Consider the following 24682-nt stretch of genomic DNA (forward strand, 5'->3'; position numbering starts at 1 on the left):
CAGTCACACAGATACCTGTTTCCTGCAACCTAGGGATGACTACCTTTCTGTAGCTCCTATCTATCATCTCCTTATCCTCCTGTATGAGCTGAAGGTCATTGAGCTGCAGCTCCAGTTCCTCAATATGGTGTACCTGGTGAAGATGTGTCTATCTGTGAGACTGGAGGTTCCCAGAATTCCCAGATCTCACACACAGTACAAAACACCGTGCTGGGGCCATTCTTACTACACTATTATGTCCTAATAGATGAAGAATGAAGAACTTAGAACAAAAAGAGAAACTTAGCAGACTTTACCTTGCCCAAGTCTGATCTCACCTAATCCTGATGAGCCAAAACCAGTCCAAACTCTGATCCACTCACAACCGCTGCTCCAAGAATGACCACTCCACTTGTATTTGCATTATTTTTATTCACCCTTTCTAATGAATCCTGCTCGGTAACAGGTAGCAGTCCAACTCCAAAAAATTACTGTGAAATTGTGCCTTTTTAATCTTGAGTGTGGACCCGAATGAAAAGGTAGCTCTCTTCTCATGCTCCTGCTCAGTGATTGGTTGCAGTCCAACTCTGAAAAATTGCTGTGAAGCTTTGCTTTTTTAATGCAATGGACCTTCTTTAATTCTTGATATACTTTTGCTCTTAATATACAGTATCTGTAGAAGCCCTTAGGATTCTCCTTCACCTTGTCTGCTAGAGCAATGCCATACCTTCTTTTAGCCGTCTTGATTTCATTTTAAGTGTTTGCTTTACATTTCTTGTACTCCTCAGGTACCTCATTTGTTCCTACCTGCCTTCATCTTCTATGCACCTCTTTATTTTTCTTAACTAGGGCCTCAATATATCTTGAAAACCAAGGTTCCTTAAACCTGTTATCCTTGCTTTTTATTCTGACAGGAACATACACATTCTGTACTCTCTAAATTTCACTTATAAAGGCCTCCCACTCACCAAGTACACCAGAAAACAGCCTGTCCTAATCCACACTTGCCAGATCCTTTCTGATACCATCAAAATTGGCCTTTCTCCAACTTAGAATCTTAACCCAAGGACCAGACCTATCCTTTTCCATAATTACCTTAAAACTAATGGCATTATGATCACTAGATGCAGTGTTCCCCTACACAAATTTCTGTCACCTGCCTTGTCTCATTCCATAAACGTAATAGTAGATTCAGTGTCATACTCTTTCTAGTTGGAACTTCTATGTACTGATTAAGGAAACTTTCCTGAACACATTTGGCAAACTATTTCTCTTCCAGTCCTTTTACAGTCAATATCTGGGAAATTGAAATCACCTACTATCACAACTTTATATTTCTTTCAACAGTCTGCAATCTCTATGCATATTTGCTCTTCAAAATCCCGCAGACTGTTGGGTAATCTAAAATATAATCCCATTAACGTGGTCATATTTTTCTTTTTCCTCAGTTCTACCCATAAAGCCTCACTAGACAAGCTCTCCAGTTTGTCCTGTATGAACACTGCATGACATTTTTCCTGACTGGTAATGCCACTGCTCCCTCTTTAATCCCTCCTAGTCTATCACATCTAAAACAACAGAACACTGAAACATTGGCCAGTCCTGCTCCACCTGCAGCCAAGTCTAACTAATGGCTACAATATATAATTCCACATGCTGGGCCATACCCTACACTCATCTGCCTTTCCTACAATACTTCTTGCATTGAAATACACGCAGCTCTGAGCATTAGTCCCACCACATTCCACTTGTTGAGCTCTGACTTTGTATGTAGCCTTAACACATTTTTCTCCACAACCATTTCACTATCTATTCTGGCACTCTGGTTTCCATCTACCTGCAATTCTAGTTTAAACTCTGCCCCCTCCCATCCAGAACTAGCAAACCTTCCTGCTAAGATATTAGTGCTCCTCTAGTTCAGGAGTAAACTGTCCCTTCCGTACAGGTCCCACCTTCCCTTGAAGGAAGCCCGATGATCCAAAAACCTGAAGCCCTCCTTATTGATTTCTATTATCATTTTGTTACCCAATAAAATTGTAATTTCAGTAATTGTTAAGGATTATATTTCAAGTATTTCCCCATTTGAAATGTTGGTATTTGGAACATTTTGATACCTGCTTCTCATCTTCAGACATGCAGAGACTAACCACAGAAGATAGTAAGTGATCTGCCAGACTCTGATCCAGTCCATCTTTCCGTGGTTTAGGAGCAAGTTCACTTGGAGGAGTTAGACTTTCTTCTGTTGCAACAACCTAAGCATAACAAAGAGATCAATGCTCATAAAGTGTTTGGAAACTATCTTGGAAAATAACTGTTTCACTATATTGTAGTCATATTAGAAAGCAATTTTCATTATTAGGGTAATTGTCTTTATCGCTTATGTTCCAATAATAAATCAAGCAATAATAAATAAAGGTGTATTTTGGCATTATAAGTCTTTTTTTTCTTTTTGTACTGATATAGGTAATTCAAAACCTTGTGAAGTAATAGTTGTGAATTCCTATGTCTGCGGAAAGAGGAAACATCCTAAGTACATACAAGAATTAGTGTACGTGCTAGAATTCTCTCATAGGGCCTGCTGTGCACTCTCTCCATTCACCTTATACACCTTCCTCAGAATTAAAAGGCCACCCTGGCTAGATCAGATGACCTTATGCTCAGTAGCTCAGGATGATATTATTTTATAGCATGGATAGGCCAGCAAAGAAACTATCATGTCCACAAAATGTCTCTGGATACAGAGGACAGCATGAAAGTTTCACAATGCCACCCCATCCACCCCACCCCAATTTGGCTTAATTTGAAACATAATTAACAAAAGATTACAAATTAAGCCAAAACATTTAAAAATACAATTAAAGTTTTGTAACTTGCTCTTCTACCCTCCATCCTTGTAATCCCTTTACAGATGAATGGGCTTTATGCAAGCTTAATTTAGAGTAGATTCTGAGAGAAAATTCCCAGTTTAAATGTTAGGGAGTCTCAAGCTCCTCTTCCATTGTTGGAGTTCTATGGCAACTCCAGCAGTAAACAAAAGCTCATTTGTTAATAGAGCTCAGCCAACAAGTTTGGGACTACTGCATTTGTGCAGGAGATCTGAAACTTATCATGATGCATGTGGAAAAACAAAGGCATTTCCACATAGAAATTCTACTAGTGGTGCAAGAAACTGCCTGCAAAATCCAGCAAAGTAAAGGAGATTAAGATGCTTCCAGTGTACCACCTAGGATTAAGTTCCTCGTATTTGTTACTAGACCACAACCGGTTTCTATTTAATATTGCCAGCTTGCTACATGCAAAAAGATGTTCCCTCTAGTCATTTAGAGTAAATGGAAGACTGTGGATGTTGTTTTAAACTAAGTAAAAAATTTTAAAAAGATATTAAAAAAAAGACGCATCTACTGGAATCAGGAATAAAATCGGGCAATGCTGGAAATACTTAGCAGATCAGGCATCACCCATGGGTACAGAAAATTTTAGGTCGTAATCCCTTCATTAATCAACAGGCACCATACACATTGTAAAGTAATGGGATGGATAAGCAGTTCCTTTTTATACTGTGGTAACAATTTCAGCAGAACAATGCTGGAAGGTATAATGAAAATCAAAGTTGCACATTACTTTAGCTGAAGAAATTAAACATCCAAGAAATTCATCAGAAACTCAAAGTTGAAGTAGTCTACAATATTAATGCAACCAAAATATTAATATAACTAAAAGAAATAGGATTCAGAAACTTCTCCTCAGCTCTTCTGCTCATAACTCAGATTAAGAATAACTGCACATCATAAAAAGCATTGGTCAAACCACAGTAGGCTACTGTGAGAAGTTATGGGCCCTATTTATAACAAAGGATGTGCTGGTACTGGAGTGGTTCCAGAGGTTTAAGAATATGACCCTGGGAATTTGACCGTGTTAAGACAGGCGGGACTGCACAGGCATGTGACATTGGGCAGTGAAGCGCGGAAGATTTAAAAGGACAGAAATCCTGATTCAGGTTTAATTTGGAGAAGGAAGTCTGAGAATCAGAACAGGAGTGCTGCGGGAGCCATTTTGATTTTTTCTTCTCATCGGGGTTAAGAGAGGCGGGACTGCGCAGGCGTGTGACGTCGGGCAGTGAAGCGCGGAAGATTTAAATGGAACACAGCCTTATACAGCGGGCAGCGGACTGAGCCGGGAGCAGAGTGAAGGCTTAAGGGCTTTGGCTCAACGGGCTTAGGCGGAAACGGACGAGGCAAGGTAGGTTTAGTTTTAAACTTTTCCTGTTATTTGAGGAAATGGGGAATTATGAGTTTGAGGGCAGCTTGTTCTCGGTATCGGGTGTGGGAGGTCCTGGAGTTTCCTAGCCTCTGGGCCGTCCATATCTGTGCTAGGTGCGCCGAGCTGCAGCTCCTAAGGGACCGTGTTAGGGAACTGGAGCTGCAGCTCGATGGCCTTCGTCTGATCAGGGAGAGTGAGGAGTTGATAGGAGTTACAGGCAGGTGGTCACACCAGGGCCACAAGAGGCAGACAAGCAGGTCACGGTTAGGAGAGGGAAGGGGAAGAGCCAGGTACTAGAGAGTAACCCAGTGGCTGTACCCCTTGACAATAAGTACTCCTGTTTGAGTACTGTTGGGAGGGGACAGCCTACCTGGGGGAAGCAACAGTGGCCGTGCCTCTGGCACAGAGTCAGGCCCTGTAGCTCAGAAGGGTAGAGAAAGGAAGAGGAAGGCAGTAGTAATAGGGGACTCGATAGTTAGGGGGTCAGATAGGTGATTCTGTGGATGCAATCAGGAGACCCGGATGGTAGTTTGCCTCCCTGGTGCCAGGGTCCAGGATGTTTCTGATCGCGTCCAAGATATCCTGAAGTGGGAGGGTGAGCAGCCAGAGGTCGTGGTACATATAGGTACCAATGATATATGTAGGAAAAGGGAAGAGGTCCTGAAAGGAGAATATAGGGAGTTAGGAAGGGAGTTGAGAAGAAGGACTGCAAAGGTAGTAATCTTAGGATTACTGCCTGTGCCACGTGACAGTGAGAGTAGGAATGGAATGAGATGGAGGATAAATACGTGGCTGAGGGATTGGAGCAAGGGGCAGGAATTCAAGTCTCTAGATCATTGTGACCCCCCCCGACAGGTGTGACCTGTACAAAAAGGACGGGTTGCACTTGAATCCTCGGGGGACGAATATCCTGGCGGGGAGATTTGCTAAAGCTACTGGGGAGACTTTAAACTAGAATGGTTGGGGAGTGAGAATCAAATTGAAGAGACTAGGAGAGAGGAAGTTAGTTCACAAATAGAGAAAGCTTGTAGACAGTGTGTGAGGGAGGATAGGCAGGTGATAGAGAAGGGAAGTGCTCAGGCCAAAGAAGTAGGGGAGAAACATGGTTGCAGAACGGGTGTGATTGGCAACTAATTATTCCTGGATTTCGTTGCTTCAGGTGTGATAGAATTGGAGGGGCAAGAGGGGGAGGTGTTGCATTGCTTGTCAGAGAAAATATTACGGTGGTGCTTTGGCAGGATAGATTAGAGGGCTTGTCTAGGGTGGCTATTAGGGTGGAATTGAGGAATGGGAAAGGTGTAGTAACACTTATAGGGGTGTATTATAGACCACCTAATGGGGAGCGAAAATTGGAGGAGCAAATTTGTAAGGAGATAGCAGGTATTTGTAGTAAGCACAAGGCTGGGATTGTGGGAGATTTTAATTTTCCACACATAGACTGGGAAGCCCATACTGTAAAAGAGCTGGATGGTTTGGAGTTTGTAAAATGTGTGCAGGATAGTTTTTTGCAGCAATACATAAAGGTACCAACTAGAAAAGAGGAAGTGTTGGATCTCCTGTTAGAGAAAGAGGTAGGTCAGGTGATGGGAGGTATGTGTTGGGGAGCACTTCGGGTCCAGTGATCACAATGCCATCAGTTTCAATATAATTATGGAGAAGGATAGGACTGGACCCAGGGTTGAGATTTTTGATTGAAGAAAGGCTAACTTTGAGGAGATGTGAAAGGATTTAGAAGGAGTGGATTGGGACAATTTGTTTTATGGGAAGGATGTAATAGCAAAATGGAGGTCATTTAAAGGTGAAATTTTGAAGGTTCAGAATCTTTATGTTCCTGTTAGGTTGAAAGGAAAAGATAAAAGTTTGAGAGAGCCATGGTTTTCAAGGGATATTGGAAACTTGGTTAGGAAAAAGAGAGAGATCTACAATAAATATAGACAGCATGGAGTAAATGAGGTGCTTGAGGAATATAAAGAATGTAAAAAGAATCTTAAGAAAGAAATTAGAAAAGCTAAAAGAAGATATGAAGTTGCTTTGGCAAGTAAGATCAAAATAAATCCAAAGGGTTTCTACAGTTATATTAATAGCAAAAGGATAGTGAGGAATAAAATCAGTCCCTTAGAGAATCAGAGTGGACAGCTATGTGTGGAACCAAAAGAGATGGGGGAGATTTTGAACAATTTATTTTCTTCGGTATTCACTAATGAGAAGGATATTGAATTGTGTAAGGTAAGGGAAACAAGTAGGGTAGTTATGTAAACTATGATGATTAAAGAAGAGGAAGTACTGGCGCTCTTAAAGAATATAAAAGTGGATAAGTCTCTGAGTCCTGACAGGATATTTCCTAGGACCTTGAGGGAAGTTAGTGTAGAAATAGCAGGGGCTCTGACAGAAATATTTCAAATGTCATTAGAAACGGGGATGGTGTCGGAGGATTGGCGCATTGCTCAAGTGGTTCCATTGCTTAAAAAGGGTTCTAAGAGAAAACCTAGCAATTATCGGCCTGTAAGTTTGACATCAGTAGTGGGTAAATTAATGGAAAGTATTCTTAGAGATGGTATATATAATTATCTGGATAGACAGAGCCTGATTAGGAACAGTCAACATGGATTTGTGCGTGGAAGGTCATGTTTGACAAATCTTATTGAATTTTTTGAAGAGGTTACTAGGAAAGCTGACGAGGGTAAAGCAGTGGATGTTGTCTATATGGACTTCAGTAAAGCCTTTGACAAGGTTCCACATGGCAGGTTAGTTAGGAAGGTTCAATCGTTAGGTATTAATATTGAAGTATAAAATGGATTCAACAGTGGCTGGTTGGGAGATGCCAGAGAGTAGTGGTGGATAACTGTTTGTCAGGTTGGAGGCCGGTGACTAGTGGTGTGCCTCAGGGATCTGTACTGAGTCCAATGTTGTTTGTCACATATGTTAATGATCTGGATGATGGGGTGGTAAATTGGATTAGTAAGTATGCAGATGATACTAAGATAGGTGGCATTGTGGATAATGAAGTAGATTTTCAAAGTTTGCAGAGAGATTTAGGCCAGTTGGAAGAGTGGACTGAAAGATGGCAGATGGAGTTTAATGCTGATAAGTGTGAGGTGTTACATTTTGGTAGGAATAATCAAAATAGGACATACATGGTAAATGGTAGGGCATTGCAGAATGCAGTAGAACAGTGTGATCTAGGAATAATGGTGCATAGTTCCCTGAAGGTGGAATCTCATGTGGATAGGGTGGTGAAGAAAGCTTTTGGTATGCTGGCCTTTATAAATCAGACCATTGAGTATAGGAGTTGGGATGTAATGTTAAAATTGTACAAGGCATTGGTGAGGCCAAATTTGGAGTATTGTGTACAGTTCTGGTCACCGAATTATAGGGAAGATATCAACAAAAGAGAAAAAGTACAGAGGAGATTTACTAGAATGTTACCTGAGTTTCAGCAGCTAAGTTACAGAGAAAGGTTGAACAAGTTAGGTCTTTATTCTTTGGAGCGTAGAAGGTTGAGGGGGGACTTGATAGAGGTATTTATAATTATGAAGGGGATAGATAGAGTTGACGAGGATAGGCTTTTTTCCATTGAGAGTAGGGGAGATTCAAACAAGAGGACATGAGTTGAGAGTTAGGGGGCAAAAGTTTAGGGGTAACACGAGGGTGAACTTCTTTATTCAGATAGTGGTAGGTGTGTGGAATGAGCTTCCAGTAGAAGTGGTAGGGGCAGGTTCGATATTGTGATTTAAAAATAAAATTGGATAGGTATATGGACAGGAAAGGGATAGAGGGTTATGGGCTAAGTGCAGGTCGGTGGGACTAAGTGAGAGTAAGTGTTCGGCATGGACTAGAAGGGCTGAGATGGCCTGTTTCCATGCTTTAATTGTTATATGGTTATATGGAATGAAAGGGTTAGATTATAAGGTGTGTTTCATGGTTTTGGGCTGTACCATTGGAATTTAGAAAAATCAAAAAAATCTACAAAATACTGAAGGGTCTAGAAAGAGTGGAGAGGATGTTTCCAATAGTGGGAGAGTCTCGGACTAGACTACACAGGCTCAAAATTGAAGAGAATCCCTTCAGAACAAAGATAAGGAGGAATTTCGTAAGCCTGAGTGTGGCATATCCATGGAATTCATTGCCAGGGATGCTACAGTGGTGAAGTAATTAGGTGTATTATATAAGGGTGTCAAAGGTTATCAGGAGAAGGCTGGAGAATGGGGCTGAAAAGGGAAAATAAATCACCTATGATTGAACGGTGGAGCAAACATGATGGACCCAATGGCCTAACTCTGCTCCTATGTTTTATGGTTTTATAATATTGAGGAATCAAGCAAAGGAGAACAATAATAATATTTGAGACCTTACTAATGTTTTATGTCTCTGGAAGACAGGGCAAATAATGCAAAGTTTTTCCTGCATTTTCTTGAACAAAACCTTTCTTTAATCTTGACAACCAAATGTAAACGAGATTAAAAGCTTCAGAATCAGAATCAGATTTATTATCTCCGGCATGTATCATGAAATTTGTTAACTTAGCAGCAGCAGTACAGTGCAATATACAAAGAAAAAATAAATAAGTAAATTATAGTAAGTATACGTATATTAAATAGATTAAAAATAGTGCAAATCAGAAATAATATATAAAAAAGTGAGGTAAACTAACCCTTCTAAAAAGTAAACATTAGTTTACCATCAAGTTTCCAGTGTGTGAATATTGAAATAAACATCACTGTCAAATATCAACCCAATTTAATTGTAAGTGCTAAATACTATACATGTGCTGAGTATATACCTATACATTAAAATTCATGATATGTTGACAGATACGAACCTGTTCCAGCATACAGTGTAATATTAAAGGCACAGAGAGACTCTCCAAAGGCACTAAGCTCATTAGATCATTGTAGTACCTCATATCAACCCGCAAAGTTGAAGAACCTACATATAAAACAAAAACATTGTCTTATATTTGCAAGATAGTGACATATTATTCAATAAAAATACTTTGAAGTTATTGCAATCATTTGACTTCTATAGTTAGATTTTAAAATGTGCAATTTCTCCTAAAAACTGAACTTGAAAATGAAAAGAGTGGGAAATTTAATGTAAAACCGGCTTGTTTTAATGAGTTAAGTTAAAAAAAAAGAAAGCAATGTTGTTTTATATAGGAAAGTAATTAAATCTCTATATGTATCTCTTGGTTGCAAGCATCATTTGTGAAAAGACCATGGAGTCTCAAGTTTGTTTCACTTGGGGCCTACCACAAAACAATGATGTATTAAAAAATCTTACTCAAAAAGGTCAATAATTAACTAATGTAGGGATAATACCTCCTTGGCACAATGGTAGATCATGGTCTCATGACGTTGCTACTCATGATTTTTCCCAGTTTGTTCAGAATGACAAAACCATCTCCTCCACAATCCCCATCAGCACAGGTACACCACAGGGATATGTGCTTAGCCCCCTACTCTACATGCTTTTTTCACCTATGACTGTGTGGCTAAGTACAGCTCTAACACCATATACAAGTTTTCTGATGACACCACTGTTGTGGGCCTTATCAAAGGTGGTGATGAATCAGCATACAGGAGGGAGTTTGAACATTTGGCTGAATGGTGTAATAACAACAACCTCTCAGTCAATGTCAGCAACACCAAATAACTGATTGTAGTCTTCAGGAGAGGGAAATCAGAGATCCATGAGCCAGTAATCATTGGAGGATCAGAGGTGGAGAGTGTCAGTACCTTTAAATTCCTGAGTGTCACTATCTCAGAGGACCTGTCCTGAACACATCATATAAATAATAAAGAACCCAGCCCCAATCCCTGCAGCACACGAGTCACAGGCCTCCAGTCAGAGAGGCAACCCTCTACTACCACCCTCCGGTTGCACTTGAATCCGAGGGGCACCAATATTCTTGCAGGTAGGTTTACTAGAGTTGTTGTGAGTGGTTTAAACTAATATGGAAGAGGGAGAGGAATCAGTATGATAGAGCTGAGGATGAGCCAGCAGGTTTACAGGTAGATGATGATGTAACATGAATGTAAGGGAGGACAAGCCAATAATTGGATACAAATGCAGACAAAGAGTTAAATTATACCACACAGGCAAAATTCGAAAGGGTGAAGAATGCATGAATGAAGGTACTGTATTTAAATGCACGTAGCATTCGGAATAAGGTGGACAAACTCATGGTGCAATTAGAGATTGGTCAGTGTGATGTTGTGGACATAACTTAGTCGTGACTGAAAAAAGGCCATAGTTAGGAGCTTAACATCAAAGGATAAACTTTGTATCAACAGGACAGACAGGAAGGCTTAAGTGGTGGTGTGGTTCTATTGGTAAGAGATGGAATTGCATCTTTAGAAAGAAGTGACATAGGATCAGAGAATTTTGAATCTTTGTCGGTGGAATTAAGAAACTGCAAGGGTAAAAAAAACCATTATGGGAATCATATATAGGCCTCCACATAGCAGCTAAGATGTGGGGTTGAGATTGCAAAAGGAGCTGGAAAAGGCATGTTATAAGGGCTATGACACAATTCTAATGATGGACTTCAATATGCAAGGGGATTGGGAAAATCAGGTTGGTGTCAGATCGCAAGAGAGGGAATTTGTTGAATGCCTAAGAGATAGCTTTTTAGAGCAGCTTGTGCTTGTCCTACTCAGGGAAAGGCTATCTTAGATTGGGTGTTGTATAATAACCCAGATCTTATTAGGGAGCTTAATGTAAAGCAACCTTAGGAGACAGTGATCATAATGATTGAATTCATACTGCAATTTGAGAGGGAAAAGCACAGCCGCATGTATTGGTATCACAATTGAATAAAAGGAATTACAGAGGTATGAAACAGGACTTGACCAGGTGGATTGGAGGAAGATACTGGCAGGGATGACGGCAGAGCAGAGATGGCTGAAGTTTCTGGGAATAGTTCACAAGGCACAGGATAGATATGTTCCACAGAAGTTGCTCTCAAATAGTAGGGGTGGCAACCGTGGCTGGCAAGGGAAGTTAGGGTTTGCATAAAAGCTAAGGAAAGGACATATAAGGTAGCAAAAGTGAGTGGGAGGCCTTTAAAATCTAGCAAAAGGTAACTAAAAAGCTACAAAAAGGGAAAAGATTAAATATGAGGGCAAACTAGCCAATAATATAAAGCAGGATACCATCTCTTGTGGCTCCACCTTCCAGAGGACCAATTTTGTCTCCTGCAATCCTTTTGCTCTTAACATATTGGTAGAATCCCTTAGAATTCCCTTAGAATTCCTTCACCTTGTCTGTGAGGGCAATTTCATGCCTTCCTTTAGCTTTCCCAATTTCTCTTTTAAGTGTTCCCTTGCATTTCTTGTACTCCTTAAGCACTTCATTTGTTCTTACTTGCCTATACCTGCTATGATTCTCCTTTTTTCTCTTAACCAGGACCTCAATATCTCTTGAAAACCGGTTCCCTAAATCTGCTATCTTTTACCTCTTATTCTTGTACTCTCAAAATTTCATTTTGAAGGTCTCCCACTTTCCAAGTCCACCTTTGCCAGAAAACAGCCTGTTCCAATCCACACTTGCCAGATCACTTCTGAGGCCAATTTTTGATGGTATTTCTCCAATTTAGAATCTCAACCAGCAGAGCAGACCTATCTCTTTGTATATTTACTCTGAAGTTAATGGCATTGTAGTCTTGGGATGCAAAGTGTTCCCCCAAACAAACTTCTGTCACCTTCCCCGCCTCATTCCTTAACAGCATATCCAGTATTGCACACTCTCTCATTGGGAATTTCAGGTACTAATGAAGGAAACCTTCCTGAGCACATTTGACAAACTCTATCCCAACTAGCCCTTTTACAGTATGGGATACCCAGTCAATATGTGGAAAGTTAAACTCACCTACTATAACAACCTTATGTTTCTTGCAACAATGGAAGCTCTTTATAAATTTGTTCCTCTAAATCCCTAGGAATTTTTGGGTGGTCTATAATACAGCCCAATTAAGATGGTCATACCCTTCTTATTTTTCAGTTCAACCCATAACATCTCATTAGTCGAGTTCTCCAGTCTGTCTTGACTGAGCACTGCTGTGACACTTTCTCTGATTAGTAACGTTACCCCTCCTCCTTTAATCCCTCCTGCTCTGTCATGTCTAAAACAACGAAACCCCAGAATATTGAGCTGCCAGTCCTGTCCCTCCTGCAATCAAGTCTTACTAACGGCTACAACATCACGATTCCAGGTGTTGATCCATGTCTTGAACTCATCTGTCTTTCCTACGGGGTACTTGCATTGAAATATATGCAGCTCAGGACATTAGATGCACCATGATCAACCTTTTTTTTTCTTGACTTTGTCTGAGGTCTTACCAACATCTTCCTCCACAACCTCTCCACTAATTGCTCTGGTACTGCAGTTCCCATCCCCCCACAATTTTAATTTCCACTCCCCCATGCAGCATTAGCAAACTTTCCCACTGAGATAATAGTCCCCCTCCAGTTCAGGTGCAAACTGACCCTTCTGTACAGGTCCCACCTTCCCCAGAAGAGTCCAATGATCCAAAAATCATATGCCCTCCCTTCTACACCAACTCCTTAGCCAGGTATTAAACCATATAATCTTCCTAGTTCTAGCCTCCTTAGCACATGGGACAGGTAGCAATCCTGAGATCACAACCCTGGAAGTCCAGCCCTTTAATTTGGCACCTAACTCCCAGAACTCCCTAGGTAGAACCTTATCATTCATCCTACTATGTCATTGGTACCTACATGGATCAAGACCTCTGGCTGTTCACCCTCCCAATCAAAATTATATTAAAGGTAGTAAGAAAATGAACAATAAAGATTGGTTAAAGTTTGCGTTACTATCTAATCCAGGCCAGTTAGTACACGATTACATGTATTAAGCTTATGTTTTGCAAAAAATATTCAGGCATGGGTCAAACTGGGATGTGACTGGCTTTGTATTTTAGTTTCATTTGATTACAAGACAGCAGGAAGTTGCATATGTAGTTAGTAGTACACAAGGGATTTGATCCAGAATGGAATTATTATTTCAGTTTTGATTTTGAGTGGTTTACTTGCAAGGCTTCAGAACCAGAATCAGGTTTATTACCAATGATGTGTGTTGTTTTGCAACAATAGTATAGTGCAACACATAAAAATTATTGAGAGTTACTAAAATTATGCAAAAGATGAATATCAATGTAGTGTCATGTGCTGATGGACTGTTCAGAAACATGATGGTGGAGGGGAAGAAGCTGTTATTAACATATGAAGTATGGGTTTTCAGCCTCCTGTATCTCTTCCCCAATGCTAGTAACATGAAGAGGGCATGTCCTGGATGGTTAGGTACAGCCTCTTGAAGATGTCCTCAACTCTGTGGAGTGTTGTGCACATGATGGAACTGGCTGAGTCTACAAGCCTCTTCAGCCACTTGTGATCATGTACAAGGCAGGCTCCATACATGAGATGCAACCAGACAGAATGCTCTCCATTGTACATCTGTAGAAATCTGCAAGAGTCTTTGATGACATACCAAGTTTCCTCAAACTCTTGACAAGTGTGCTTTCTTTGTCACTCCATGCATTGGACCCATGGTAGATCCTTTATGATATTGATGCTCAGGAACTTAAAGCTACTCACCTTTTCCACCACTGATTCCTCAATGAGCACACTGGAATGTACTTCCCTAACTTCCTGAAGTTCATTATCATTTCCTCAGTGTTGCAGACATTGAGTGTGAAGTCAACAATCCATTTTTCTTGGCTATTGGATGTTCCCCATCAGCGTTGCTATTATTCTTACTATGGTGTACTTAGATAACTTTTTGATTAAAATATGGAATTAATTTGCGACTGGAGGACTTAAATTGACAAAGTACTAAAGGAAAGCATTACTAAAATTCCCACGGTGGGAAAATTTGGGCTAAAAATGTTAATTTTTACCACTTGGAAATATAATTTAAAGCATTTTCACCAGACAGCTTAAAGATTTACATACCTTGCTCAAGATAAGATGCTAAGTTGGCTGAGGAAAGTTTCTTCCTGCTGACAGAAGAGTGAAGTGCAAGTATCTGTAGGAGTATCAATCAACCAAAGAAACTCAAATAAATTTTACATGCTTTATCTCCCTATGTAATTGCTTTATTTTCCACATGACTGTGCAAAAGTCTTAGGTACCATAGATAGATAGATATGTCTAATACTTTTGCACAGTACTGTATATTGTAATGGTGTTACTCCATCATCATTTTTCCTGCCCTCTGATTCTTTTAATCTGTTGGTATTTCCTCCAGTATGATCTACTGACTCTTTTTCTTAGAGTCAAACAACATGGAAACAAGTCCTTCAGACTACGTCTCCATGCTGATCAAAATTCCCATTTGCCTGCATTTGGTCCATATCCCTCTAAACCTTTCCTATTAAATGTACCTGTCAAAGTATCTTTCAAATGTTGTTAATGCACCTGTCTCAACTACTTCCCCTGGAAGTGATTCCATATGCTATTCACTCTCTGGGTAAAAATATTGCCCTTCAAGTTTCTATTAAATCTGTCCTCTCTCATCTTAAACTGATATCCTCGAGTTCAGTAGTTGAGTAACATATTCAAAATACTTATCATCAATAAAAAAAAATTCACTTTGTTGCTTTACCTCTTCATTTTTTAAAGCTCCAGGGACAGTAATCAACTTGACATTGTGCAGATAATTCTGATATTGCCGTTTCCAGTCTTCACAATCATAAATCATGCTGGCAATATCTTCAAATATCGCTGTACCAAGCTCCAGCTGACAAGAAAGAATTAAGATTGCATTCAGAAATGTACCGATAAAATAAAGCACAATAATTACAAAATACTATGGTTTTTGAGCAATCTTACAATGACAAATAGTGTGTTTTTTTTTGCAGGGTTATTTCAATGCTCTGGTGAATTGCATACTATTCCTGAATAAACATAAATTCAACCAAATTCTGTTACCCTCACACTGTGAAAATAATCCAATTATGCTTTAGGAAGCAAAGAATGAAAGAGAAAAAAAGAACATGATGAATGGGGTCAAGTTAAACATATGTCACTGCTTTTAAAACAGACGAAGTGGGAATGTGTGGCGGCCCACACACGCATGACTCAAACCGCCATTAGGAGCCGCGGGCAGACACGTGGTAGCGCGTTTGGAACTACACGCTCTGGGCGGACCTTCTGGGGACAGTCTGACCCGCCACATGGGGGCCCATGGGAGGGGAGATTTAAGCGCACGATTTGGAATCAGTAAAGGCATTCTGAGTTCAGCTCTCTCTGCCTCCGTGTGTTTCTTTAGTAGTGCGTTGCTCGCAACTACATTGGTGACACCGACGTTCCAGACGGCATCTGGAGCTGACGACTCAGCGACCAGCCATGAGATCGAGCAACTCGCACAGCGCGGTCTCTCTGAAGCTCCCGACCTTTTGGGCCACTCAGCCCCACGTTTGGTTTGAGCAGGCTGAGGCCCAGTTCAATATCAGAGACATTACAGCCAATGCCACGCGGTACTACCACATGGTTAGCACACTCGACCAGGACAGGCCGGATCATCGACTTCCTACGCCAGCCACCAATGGAGGACAGGTACACTAAGCTTAAGGTGCTCCTGATCCGTACCTTCGGACTCTCCCACCGCAAACGAGCTACACGGTTCCTACACATGGACGGCCTGGGCGACTGCACGCCATCTGAGCTCATAAATGATAACAACAACACACACAAAATGCTGGTAGAATACAGCAGGCCAGGCAGCATCTATAGGGAGAAGCGCTGTCGACGTCTCGGCCCGAAACGTCGACAGCGCTTCTCCCTATAGATGCTGCCTGGCCTGCTGTGTTCTACCAGCATTTTGTGTGTGTTGTTTGAATTACCAGCATCTGGAGATTTCCTCGTGTTTGCTCATAAATGATATGCTGGCACTCATGGACGGCCATAAGCTGTGCTTTTTATTTTAACAGTTGTTCCTCGAGCAAATGCCAGAGGACATTCGCCTCCTCCTCGTGAGTGAGGATTTCAGCGGCCCATGCAGGGTTGCAGTTAAAGCAGACGTCCTTTGGCAGAGCAAGCAACGTGGAGCAGCCTCCATTGGCCTAGCCACGATTGCGCGCTCCAAAGCCCAGGCTCCGCAACCGAAGCCGTCGAGACCCACGGGGGAAAAAGACGAAAGTTCGGAATAATGGTATTTCTATCACCAAAGATGGGGTTCAGGCGCATGCCGCTGCTGTCCACCATATGCTTTTCCGGGAAATGCCGGGGCCAGCTGTCGCTAATGGCTACAACAGTTGGCCACCGAGACAGCCTCCTGTACCTCTGGGACCGACACTCCGGGCGGTGTGTCCTGGTAGACTCCGGGGCCGAGGTCAGTGTACTCCCCCCCTCGAACATGGACACTCATAACGCGGTCCCAGGCCCCGGACTCACCGCTGCAAATGGCACCAGTATTCGGACGTACGACCCGCGAACTATCTCACTGCATTTCGGGTCCAGCCGTTTCACTTGGACTTTCACGTTGGCAGCGGTGTCACAGCCACTACTAGGGGCAGATTTCCTACGAGCCAACTGCCTCCTGGTCGACCTAAAAGGCCAGCGTTTGGTCCACGCCGAGACGTTCCAGACTTTCCAACTCGGAGAAGCCAAGCTACCGGTCCTCCACCTGGATTCCGTGACCCTCTTGGGTAATGAATTTGCCAGGGTGTTGGCGGAATTCCCCTCCATTGTCACCCCGCAGTTCTCCACGGCCGACCCCAAGCACAGCGTGCAGCACCTCATCCCCACGCAAGGACTGCCGCTGCACGCCCAAGCTCGCAGGCTCCCAACGGACAAGCTCCACCTTGCCAAGAAAGAGTTCCGTAAGATGGAAGAGATGGGAATTGTACGCTGCCCAGACAGCCCGTGGGCATCCCCGCTGCACATGGTGCCCAAGTCCGCAGGAGGATGAAGGCCCTGTGGAGACTACAGAAGGCTCAATGACACCACAACCACCGACAGATACCCGGTACCCCACATCCAGGACTTCACGGTGAACCTGCATGGAGCAACCAAACTCGACTTGGTCAGGGGATACCATCAGATCCCAGTGCACCCCAATGACGTGCCCAAGACAGCCCTCATCACCCCGTTCTGCTTGTTCGAATTCCTGAGGATGCCTTTCAGTCTCAAGAATGCAGCCCCAATTTTCCAAAGGCTCATGGGCTCGGTGGGACATGGCCTGGATTTCTTTTTCATTTACTTGGACGATATCCTGGTGGCCAGCAGTTCGCACCAAGAGCACGTGGCACATTTGCGCCAGCTCTGCCAACGCCTGAGCAACCACGGACTGGCAATCAATCAAGCGAAGTGCCAGTTCGGGCTGATGGAAATCGACTTCTTGGGCCACAGAGTCAACCGACATGGCGCAGCAACGGTCAGACACCGAAATCCCGGCTTACCGCACCGCCGTTTCGGGGCTTCAGTTGGAGGACGTCTCCATCGGCTCAGCAGGGGATCGACTCCTGTGCGACGTGTCTACCAGCAAACCCCGACCCGTGATACCAGCAGCGTGGAGGCATCGGGTGTTCGACATGCTGCATGACCTGGCCCACCCGTCCATCCGGGCGTCCATCAAGCTGGTAGCGGACAGATTCGTCTGGCACGGTTTGCGCAAACAGGTCAGACAATGGGCCAGGATCTGCGTACACTGCCAGACTGCCAAAGTCCAGTGGCACGTGAAGGCTCCCCTCCAGCAGTTTCAGCTGACGCACAGGAGGTTCTAACGCATCCACGTGGGCATCATCTGCCCCCTGCCAGTCTCCCGGGGCGCCAGGTATATCTTTACCATGGTAGACAGGTTCACCAGATGGCCGGAAGCCGTACCGCTCGCAGACATGTCCACTGAGTCCTACGCCAGGATGCTCATCGCAAACTGGATCGCCAGGTTCGGCCTCCGGACATCACCTCCGACAGAGGGGCACAGTTCATGTCTGGTTTGTGGACAGCACTGGCGCAGCTCCTGGGCACCCAGCTGCATCAGACCACAGTGAACCATCCCCAGTCCAACGGTTTGGTAAAGCGATTCCATCGGCATCTCAAGTCGGCCCTGATGGCGTACCTCAGGGGCCCCAACTGGACAGATGAGCTTCCCTGTGTCCTACTGGGCATCTGCACAGTCCCCAAGGAGGACCTGGACAGCTCCTCAGCAGAATTGGTCTGCTGCACCCCCCTGACGGACCCAGGCAAGTTTGTACCAGAGGCCCAAGGTTCGGAAGAAACTCCAGCAGCGGTGCTAACGAGGCTGCGGGACAAGGTAGGGACCCTGGCACCGGTCCCGACCTCCAGGCATGGTCCCACGCCATCCTTCACCCCTAAAGACCTCCAAGACTGTGAGTATGTTTTTATTCGCAGGGGCATGCAGAGGTCACCTCTACAGCGGCCGTATGAGGGATCCTTCAAGGTGATCCAGCACAACGGAACCACATGTGTCGTGGAGGTGGGTGGCCAGGAAGAGACTTTTACAGTGGACCGCCTCAAACTGGTGCACTTGGATGTTGAGCAACCAGTGAGGGTACCTGCACCTCACCGGCGAGGCCGGCCACCCAGGCAAGCCACACAGACTGGGGGCTCCACTCCCCCGATGGACGAATCAGTAAAGGCATTCTGAGTTCAGCTCTCTCTGCCTCCGTGTTTCTTTAGTAGTGCGTTGCGCACGACTACAAATGTAGGTTTATCAAGAATGAAACACAAAGGGGAAGGCAGAAAAGCAAAATATAATTGCACATCCTTAGCTAGCATCGCTATCCATGCTACAATGAAGCAAACTATAGCCTGTCCTATTGTTTTGCAAATACCACCAGAAACCTGCTAACAATATATACTTGAGGGTAACCCCCAACATGATCTAGTGGGGAATAAGAAATGTTATTCAATTAGTTGGTATTTATGTCTGACATAAGACATCAGAATCAGGTTTAATATCACTGCCATAAAGTATGTCGTGAAATTTGTTATTTTGTGGCAGCAGTACATTGTAATGCATGGCAAAAAAACTATAAATTACAATCAGTGTATATAAAAAGAAAATTAATTTAAATAAGTAGTGCAGAAAGAGAGGAAACTCTTCCTCAAACTCCAAATGAAATTAAGCTGCTGTCATACCTTCTTTTTAATTGCATCAATTATGTTGGGTCCAGAATAGATCGCCAGAGATGTTGACTCACAGGAACTTGAAAATGCTCACTCTTTCCACTTTGAATCCCTCGCTGAGGACTGGTGTGTGTTCCCTCGACATACCCTTCCTGAAATCTACAATCAATTCCTTGATCTTACTGATGTTGAGTTTGCTGCGACACCACTCAACCAGCTGATCTATCTCGCTCTTGTACAACTCCTCATCACCATCTGACATTCTGCCAACAATTGCATTATCAACAAATTTATACATGGCATTTGAGCTGTGCCTATCCACACAATCATGGTGGTAGAGAGAGAACAGCAGTGCACTAAGCATGCATCCTTGAGGTGTGCCAGTGTTGATTGTCAATGAGGAGGTGATGGCATTTTCAATCCACATGAACTGTGATGTCCTGGTGAAGAAATCAGTTGCAGAGAGAGGTACAGAGATCTATATTTTTCAGCTTGTTGATTAGAACCGAGGGTATAATTGTGTTGAACACTGAGCTATGAATAAACAGCAGCCTGACCTGTATTGCTATTGTCCAGGTGATCCAAGACTGAGTGGAGAGCCAGTGATACTGCATCCACTGTAGATCTATTGTGATGTTAGGCAAATTGCAGGGGTTCCAGGTCATTGCTTAGGCAGGAGCTGATTCTAGCCATGACCAACGTCTCAAAGCACTTCATCACAGTAGATATGAGTGGGGCTGGGTGATAGTCAATGAGGCAGCTAAACCTGCTCTTCTTGGCCATTTTCTGGGTATCAAAGGAAATGTCCTTTAACATTTCCTGGCACTCTTCCACAACAGATGGGTCTAAAATGAAAACCAATGCATCCTTGGAACTGGCACTTCAAGCATTCCATGTATCTCTGTGGAACCATTCAGTTCCTGAACCAACTGGCACCTCCTCATTGTCACTACGATCACTTGCACTAAATGGATTTTTTTTGTTCTGTTTTTTCTTCTAAAAATGTTGTACAATTTATGTTTAATGTATGTTTTTCATATTAATGTTCCCAGATGATGCTATGTTCCTGAGATGCTGCTGCATGCAAGTCTTTCATTTCATCTGTGCATATACGTCCTTGAGCATATGGCAGTAAACTTGACCTTGAACTTGATAACCACACTTTTATTCAATCAAAACTAAGGCTGGCACCATCTGCTCAATCTTGAACTTGTGTCGCCAGACTTGCTAGCAGGTCTAGCATGTTCAGTTTAGCCTCCAATATTTTGCTTTTATAATTTTAGTTTGTTAAAAGCACCCTGCAGCAAACTACAAAGTATAAAATAAAAAGTAAATTATCAGACTATATATATGTCATCATAGACAACCATGAGATTTGTTTTCTTGTGGGCATTCTCAGTAAATGCAAGAACCATAATAGAATCAATGAAAGACCACATCTGACAGGACAGACAAGCAGCCCATGTGCAAAAGACAACAAATAGTGCAAATATGATGAGAAAAAAAGAAATACTAACAATAAATAAGTGAGCAATAGATATTGAGAAAATGAGATGAAGAGTTCTTGAAAGTGAGTCCATGGTTTGTGGGAACAGTTCAGTGATGGGGCAAGTGAAGTTGAGTGAACCCACTGGTTCACGTGCCTGATGGTTGAAGGTGGTGTGACTCCTGAGGCTTCTGTACCGTCTTCCTGATGGCAGCAGTGAGAAGAGAGCATGACCTGGGTGGTGGGTCCTTGATGATGGATTCTGCTTTCCTGCAACAGCGCCCTGTGTAGACTTGATCAATGATAGGGAGGGCTTTACCCATATCAAACTAGGAACAAAGATATATCCAAGGTTTTGAATTGATACTGACCTTTGCATCATCATTCCATTCTTCTGGTAACATGCTTTCCTTCACTGTATACTGGAGTTTGGCTATATCAAAGAGTTTAGATCCAGGTTTTCCACTATTCAGAACAGGGTCAAGGTACTTCCAAAACAATTCCAGGCTTTTGATAGCTGCCTCTTTCTGCTGCTTCTCTGCTTCAGTAGCTGTAAATGTCAAGCAATTTGTTAGACTTCTTTAAAATATTTTACATTTTAGGGGAACTTGTAGGCCCCTCATAATGCATAACACTTAACAAGATTAAATTGTATGAGTAATTTGGTACAGTTGTTTCTATATTCAGTATTTGAGCTGGTTTCTATGTTGAGTACCTGGGGTACAGATTGGGGAATCAGAGGAGGATTCTGAGGAACTGTTCTGGGTCCAACATGTATGTGCCATTATGAAGAAAACACAGCAGCACCTCTACTTTCTTAGAAGTTTGCGAAGATTTTGTATGTCAATTCAAACTTTGACAAACTTCTACAGATGTGCCTTGGAGAGTATATTGACTGATTCCATCACAGCTTGGTATGGGAACACCAATGCCCTTGAATGGAAAAGCCTACAAATAGTAGTGGATATGGCCCAGTTGATCATGGGGTAAAGCCCTCCCATCAATGCAATGCTCTTCTTGTGGGATGTGGGAAGGCAGGGAGACTTCCAGTATCCCTGATCACTACAATGTTGAGAAATGCATCCAGTTGCTGCTTCTACCAAGCCACATTAAAGAGCTGGAACTGGATGAACTCTGGGTCATTCAGGAGGCTGAAGGGGTGATTGATATGCCATACAGAGAGGTAGTTACACCCAAGGTGCAGGACACAGGAAATTGGATGACAGTCAGGAAGGGGAAAGGGGTTAAGGAGCCAGTGCAGACTACCCCTGAGGCCACCCTTCTCAACAACAGGTTTGGATACTGTTGTGCATTTTGAGGGACCTACAAGTTTCCCTAAAATACACCTTGGATACTGTTGAGGGAATGTAGGTACCAATGACTTGCACAGGATGAGTGATGAGATTCTACATAGGGAGTTCAGGAAGTTAGGTTCTAAGTTAAAGGACAGGACCTCCAGGGTTGTGATCTCAGGATTGCTATCCGTGCCATGTGCTAGTGAGGCTAGGACTGAGAAGATTATACAGTTTAATACATGGTTAAGGAGTTGGTGTAGGAGGGAGGGCATAAAATTTTGGGATTATTGGGTTCTCTTCAAGGGAAGGTGGGAACTGTACAGAAAGGACAGTATGCACCTGAACTGGAGGGGTAACTAATATCCTAGCGGGAAGGTTTGTTAATGCTGCATGGTGCAGCTTAAATTAGAGTTTCAGGTTGATGGGAATCAGAGTGCCAGAACAGTTAGTGGAGAGGTTATGGAGGCAGATGTTGATAAGATCTCAGACGAAGTTAGGAATCAAAAGGTTAAGCATGGTGCGACAAAATTGAAAAAGGTGAAAACAGGACTTAAGGTGTTATATTTGAATGCGCGCAGTATACGGAATAAGGTAGATGAACTTGCAGCATATTGGAGAATAAAGCAAATTGTTTGCTGTGTAACCAAAACTAGTAACCAGCCTTGTGTTTGCTATTTGCTATGTATGTATCCAATTTAGGAGAATGAAATCTCTGTATTGTCTCTGTACTATTGAACACATCAATGCCTTGAGAATGTAGCTAACAGTGAAAGTAAGCAATGTAGAGATAACGGTGGTAGACGGGATCGAGGAGTGGTGTGATGGTATGGGGACCAGTCAAAGCCAGGAAGGGGAACACGTAGTAGAAACAAGGAGTAGACTAGAGCAAGTATGGGCTACTGAGCAGAAATATTGGTGGCGAACGGAGAAGCTAATGTGCTGGTGATAAGCGTTGCAAACGGATAGGGTATGCTAATGTAACTGAGATAGGAGACGAGGGTATGCTAATGTAACTGAGATAGGGGACGAGGGTATGCTAATGTAACTGAGATAGGAGACGGGGTATGCTAATGTAACTGAGATGGGAGACGGGGTATGCTAATGTAACTGAGATGGGAGACGGGGTATGCTAATGTAACTGAGATGGGAGACGGGGTTTGCTAATGTAACTGAGATAGGAGACGGGGTATGCTAATGTAACTGAGATAGGAGACGGGGTATGCTAATGTAACTGAGATGGGAGACGGGGTATGCTAATGTAACTGAGATGGGAGACGGGGTTTGCTAATGTAACTGAGATAGGAGACGGGGTATGCTAATGTAACTGAGATAGGAGACGGGGTATGCTAATGTAACTGAGATAGGAGACGGGGTATGCTAATGTAACTGAGATAGGAGACGGGGTATGCTAATGTAACTGAGATAGGAGACGGGGTATGCTAATGTAACTGAGATAGGAGACGGGGTATGCTAATGTAACTGAGATGGGAGACGGGGTATGCTAATGTAACTGAGATGGGAGACGGGGTATGCTAATGTAACTGAGATGGGAGACGGGGTTTGCTAATGTAACTGAGATAGGAGACGGGGTATGCTAATGTAACTGAGATAGGAGACGGGGTATGCTAATGTAACTGAGATAGGAGACGGGGTATGCTAATGTAACTGAGATGGGAGACGGGGTATGCTAATGTAACTGAGATAGGAGACCGGGTATGCTAATGTAACTGAGATGGGAGACGGGGTATGCTAATGTAACTGAGATGGGAGACCGGGTATGCTAAAGTAACTGAGATGGGAGACGGGGTATGCTAATGTAACTGAGATAGGAGACGGGGTATGCTAATGTAACTGAGATAGGAGACGGGGTATGCTAATGTAACTGAGATGGGAGACGGGGTATGCTAATGTAACTGAGATAGGAGACGGGGTATGCTAATGTAACTGAGATAGGAGACGGGGTATGCTAATGTAACTGAGATAGGAGACGGGGTATGCTAATGTAACTGAGATGGGAGACGGGGTATGCTAATGTAACTGAGATAGGAGACGGGGTATGCTAATGTAACTGAGATAGGAGACGGGGAATGCTAATGTAACTGAGATAGGAGACGGGGTATGCTAATGTAACTGAGATGGGAGACGGGGTATGCTAATGTAACTGAGATAGGAGACGGGGTATGCTAATGTAACTGAGATAGGAGACGGGGTATGCTAATGTAACTGAGATAGGAGACGAGGGTATGCTAATGTAACTGAGATGGGAGACGGGGTATGCTAATGTAACTGAGATAGGAGACAGGGTATGCTAATGTAACTGAGATGGGAGACGGGGTATGCTAATGTAACTGAGATAGGAGACGGGGTATGCTAATGTAACTGAGACAGGAGACGGGGTATGCTAATGCGACTAAGATAAGAAATTACTATAAAGAATACTGTGAACTAGGGTTCGGCGGACAATTAGTGACACGCTCATTAATTGTCTCAGCTTTTGTTTGCAAATAAAGGCTTAAACTTCTCGAAGAATCTTCTGCGTCTCCTGGTTATTT

At 43.1% G+C, this 24682-nt stretch overlaps 1 protein-coding gene across 5 annotated transcripts in view; it reads right to left on the reverse strand.

Moving 5' to 3' along the window:
• The window catches only part of spag17 (sperm associated antigen 17), a 319678-nt gene that overhangs the window by 241603 nt on the left and 53393 nt on the right, over nucleotides 1–24682 (reverse strand). For 4 of the 5 annotated variants that reach the window (XM_073045385.1, XM_073045386.1, XM_073045384.1 and 1 more), the window contains exons 9-13: nucleotides 21207–21385; nucleotides 14863–14997; nucleotides 14211–14283; nucleotides 9059–9165; nucleotides 2094–2231 (exon numbers count right to left, since the gene is read on the reverse strand). In XM_073045385.1, coding sequence (XP_072901486.1) covers nucleotides 2094–2231; nucleotides 9059–9165; nucleotides 14211–14283; nucleotides 14863–14997; nucleotides 21207–21385 — 632 coding nt within the window. Of the gene's footprint in view, nucleotides 1–2093; nucleotides 2232–9058; nucleotides 9166–14210; nucleotides 14284–14862; nucleotides 14998–21206; nucleotides 21386–24682 lie in introns of those variants that run through there. The other variant, XM_073045387.1, reaches the window with a different exon arrangement.

The sequence above is a fragment of the Hemitrygon akajei genome, chromosome 5 (assembly GCF_048418815.1).
Source record: "Hemitrygon akajei chromosome 5, sHemAka1.3, whole genome shotgun sequence".
In the NCBI taxonomy this organism is placed as follows: Eukaryota; Metazoa; Chordata; class Chondrichthyes; order Myliobatiformes; family Dasyatidae; genus Hemitrygon; species Hemitrygon akajei.